At 34.0% G+C, this 3,496-nt stretch overlaps 2 protein-coding genes across 2 annotated transcripts; both read left to right on the top strand.

The window, feature by feature from the left end:
* Positions 1-506: 506 nt before the first annotated feature.
* Positions 507-1,325, top strand: LOC130589461 (protein ALP1-like). Its single transcript, XM_057390726.1, has 3 exons — positions 507-722; positions 806-1,031; positions 1,120-1,325. Exons 1-3 carry the CDS (start codon positions 507-509, stop codon positions 1,323-1,325), a joined length of 648 nt encoding a protein of 215 aa, XP_057246709.1.
* A 457-nt stretch (positions 1,326-1,782) lies between these two features.
* Positions 1,783-2,908, top strand: LOC130589462 (uncharacterized). Its single transcript, XM_057390727.1, has 2 exons — positions 1,783-2,170; positions 2,357-2,908. Exons 1-2 carry the CDS (start codon positions 1,832-1,834, stop codon positions 2,906-2,908), a joined length of 891 nt encoding a protein of 296 aa, XP_057246710.1. The 5' UTR covers positions 1,783-1,831.
* Positions 2,909-3,496: the final 588 nt, after the last annotated feature.

Below are 3,496 nucleotides of genomic sequence, written 5' to 3' on the forward strand. Positions count from 1 at the left end.
ATATATCATAGTTAAAAGCATCATATGTAAATATGGGGTGTGTTCAATACATTTGATTTTGACTGACCTGAAGTAATCTGAACTTATTTAAATATGTTTCTGGACTTGTTTTAGAACTTGTTAAAACTTATTGGAACTTGTGTAAATTGATGTGCTAGTGCAACAATAAATGCTTATATTATGCTATGAATTTTTTCCCCAGTGATGGCACGCCTTCAACAGTCTCCTAGGGAATTTTTGTTTTATGGTTTGCTATGAAGAGACGTAGCATAAGAAGAGTGATCGTTATGATATTAATCATGTTGACTTATATTTTATGGAGACGAGTACGAAGGATGTTGAGGGAACCTAGTACATATAATCCAATTCATAGACTAGCACATTTAGATCGCATGATAGTTCGAAGTGATATCGCTTGCATTGAACAACTTAGGATGGATCGTCACACATTTAACATCCTTTGTTCATTGGTTCGTGAAATTGGAGGGTGAAGAGATACTAAGAATATGGTAGTCGAGGAAATGATGGCTATGTTCTTGCATATCCTTGCATTTGAGGAGAAAAATAGAGAGATTAAATATGATTTTCAGAGATCGAGAGAAACAATTAGTAGGCATTCTCATGATGTTTTAAGAGCAGTACTTAAACTTTCGAGAGTTTTACTCAAGAAACCCGAGCCGATTCCTGAGGATAGTACTGATGAAAGGTGGAAGTGGTTTAAGGTAACAATATGTCCTTTTTTCCATTTATTGAAAGGGTTAGTTCTTTACTTGTAAATTTAATAACTAATACTTTTTTTTTTTAGAATTGCATTGGCGCTTTAGATGGGACTTTAATTGATGTGACTGTTCCTGTTGATGATAAATCAAGATATAGGTCAAGAAAAAATACTATTTCTACCAATGTTTTAGGTGCATGTGCACCAGATTTGCAATTTATATATGTGCTAGCTGGTTGGGAAGGTTCTGCGGCCGATGGAAGAGTACTTCGAAGTGCTTTAGAGAGAGATAACGGGTTGAAAGTTCCTAGGGGTGAGATGTCAAATTTTTAGTATTTGGATTGAAGTTTATATAGAAGTGGATTATATTGAATTTTGTTTCTTTTTCTCATTTTACATAGGTAATTATTATCTAGCTGATTTGGGGTATAAACATTGTGAAGGCTTCCTTGTCCCATATAGAAATATACGTTATCATGAATGGAGAAGGGGAAATGAGCAACCAAATTCAAAAGAAGAGTTATACAACATGAAGCATGCTTCAGCTAGAAAATGCGATGGGGAGCTCTTTCTAAAGGCACAAAGTACCCCCTCAACACTCAAATAGATATTATATTAGGATGTGTTTCTATACACAACCTCATTCGCCAACAAATGGGGGTTGATCCTATGGAAGCAGAGTTAGATGAATTTATGCAAGAATTTGATGATGATGATGAAAATGATGTGGACTTGATTCAAACTTGTGAGACTTCCCCTGCATGGACTATCTTTAGAAATAATTTAGCACAAGATATGCATAATGTATGGATGGCTAGGAGACATCATCAATGATGATTAGTTTATGACTTACTCCATGTATGGATGAGAATACTAGCTTTTAATTTGTATTTTTACATTTTGTTTAATGGAAGTTGTTATCCTCTCTTTTTTTGTTATAACATGAGATGAAGCATGATTCTTTGTCGTTTTATCAAGAGGTTTTAAAGTTGTCTTGATTATATTTCAAGTGCTTAAATTGGATGCTTGCATTGTAGTGATATAGTTGTTTAATTAGGTGTGATTTTTTATTATTATTATTGTTGATGTTGTTGACTCTTTTTAGAGGAGAAAATGGGTGATGATGCAAGAGGCAGAGGAAAGAATAAGAGAATGTGGACATCGATAGAGGAGAGTGCTCTAGTTGATATCCTTGTTGATATGCAACATTCAAATTGGAAGTGTGACACTGGCTACAAAACAGGTTATCAATCTCATATCGAGAAAAAAATGCTTGAGAGATTCCCTTACTGTGGTTTGAAAGGTAAGCCACATATTGAATCTAAGATCAAGATTTTGAAGAGGCAACTAGGGTATATCCTTGAAGCTCAAAAGCAAGCTAGCGGGTTTGGTTGGGATGACGAGATGAAAATGATTATCGGTGAAAAAGAGGTTTTCATGGGTTGGGCTCAGGTAAGTCAATATTGCAAAGCTCTCAAAATTCAATTAATCTGTTCTTCTTCTTACATTCTTGTTGTCAACTATTTAAATCTATACCATACTCATGATATTTTGGTGTTGATATTGGTACTATTTTAGTGTTGGTTTGAAGTTTGTTTGGTTATTGTGGTTCAAGTGTTAATTGGGTTATTTGTTTAGGGTCGTGATGGGGCTTCCGCTCTTTATATGAAGCCTTTTCCACTTTATGAGAAGTTATGTGAGATTTATGCCAAGGATCGTGCAAGTGGGAGTATGTCTAAGGGCCCTGGAGATGAAGAAGGAGATAACAACAATGAGGGTGACAAGCAAGGTGATGGCTCGACTAGCTCTACAACTCAAGCAACTGAACCTTCTAGTTATAGAGGAGATCGTAAAAGAAGAAGGGAAATAGAAAATAAGGAGCTTGGTGGATTGTCAAAAGCACTTGTTTCTCTAATTGATGTTGAGAAGGAGTCCACCGCGGTTATGAATGATTTGAAGAAATCATTTATGCGTGATGTGGAGATTGGTGAGAAGAGAACCAAGCTTTTTCAAGCTTTGAGCGGACTTGAAGAATTGTCTCCTATGGAAATTGTTGAAGCTTCAACATCTATCGGGTTGGATGATAAAAAGGTTGAACTTTTCTTTAGTATGCCTGATGATTTCAAAGTTATGTTTGTCAAATCTCAATTAAAAAAGCAACTAGGATCGATGAATGGAAGACGTATTTAGTTTTTCTATCCAAGAAATGTGGATTGTTGTTTGACTAAATTGTTGTAAGTAATGACTTGTCGTTTTTGTGGCATGGACTTATGATTAACTAGTAATTTTGAAAAAAACTTGAAGATCATATGTTTTCAAATATATAATTGTTTGATGTTATAGTTGGTTGCAATTTTCATTTTCATTTATATAAAAAAACTGAGTTTTGTAATATTTTGTTATGACACAAATCAGTACTTCCACTTTCTTGTAGTAGTATTACATTATAAACTTGTTTTTTTATTAAGAAAAATAAATATAAAAATATTTGTTACGATAATCATGCCATCTCACAAAAGGGAAAAATAGTGGTAATGAGTTTCTAGAAAAAAATTGATGGGTTGGAACTTAATAATGTGTTACATACAAAATAAAATCATGTGGGGATTCCCATTACTAAATACCAAATGCAAGGAATGGGATTTCTCCTTCTATTACCATTCTTTGTTGATACATACCAAATAAAGTTATTACCATTACCAAATCTCATATCCATTCCTTCATTACCATTGCCATTACCTTACTTCATTCCTATTCCTTTATTACTAGCTACCAAAC

This window comes from Beta vulgaris, chromosome 7 (genome assembly GCF_026745355.1).
Source record: "Beta vulgaris subsp. vulgaris cultivar EL10 chromosome 7, EL10.2, whole genome shotgun sequence".
Classification (NCBI taxonomy): Eukaryota; Viridiplantae; Streptophyta; class Magnoliopsida; order Caryophyllales; family Amaranthaceae; genus Beta; species Beta vulgaris.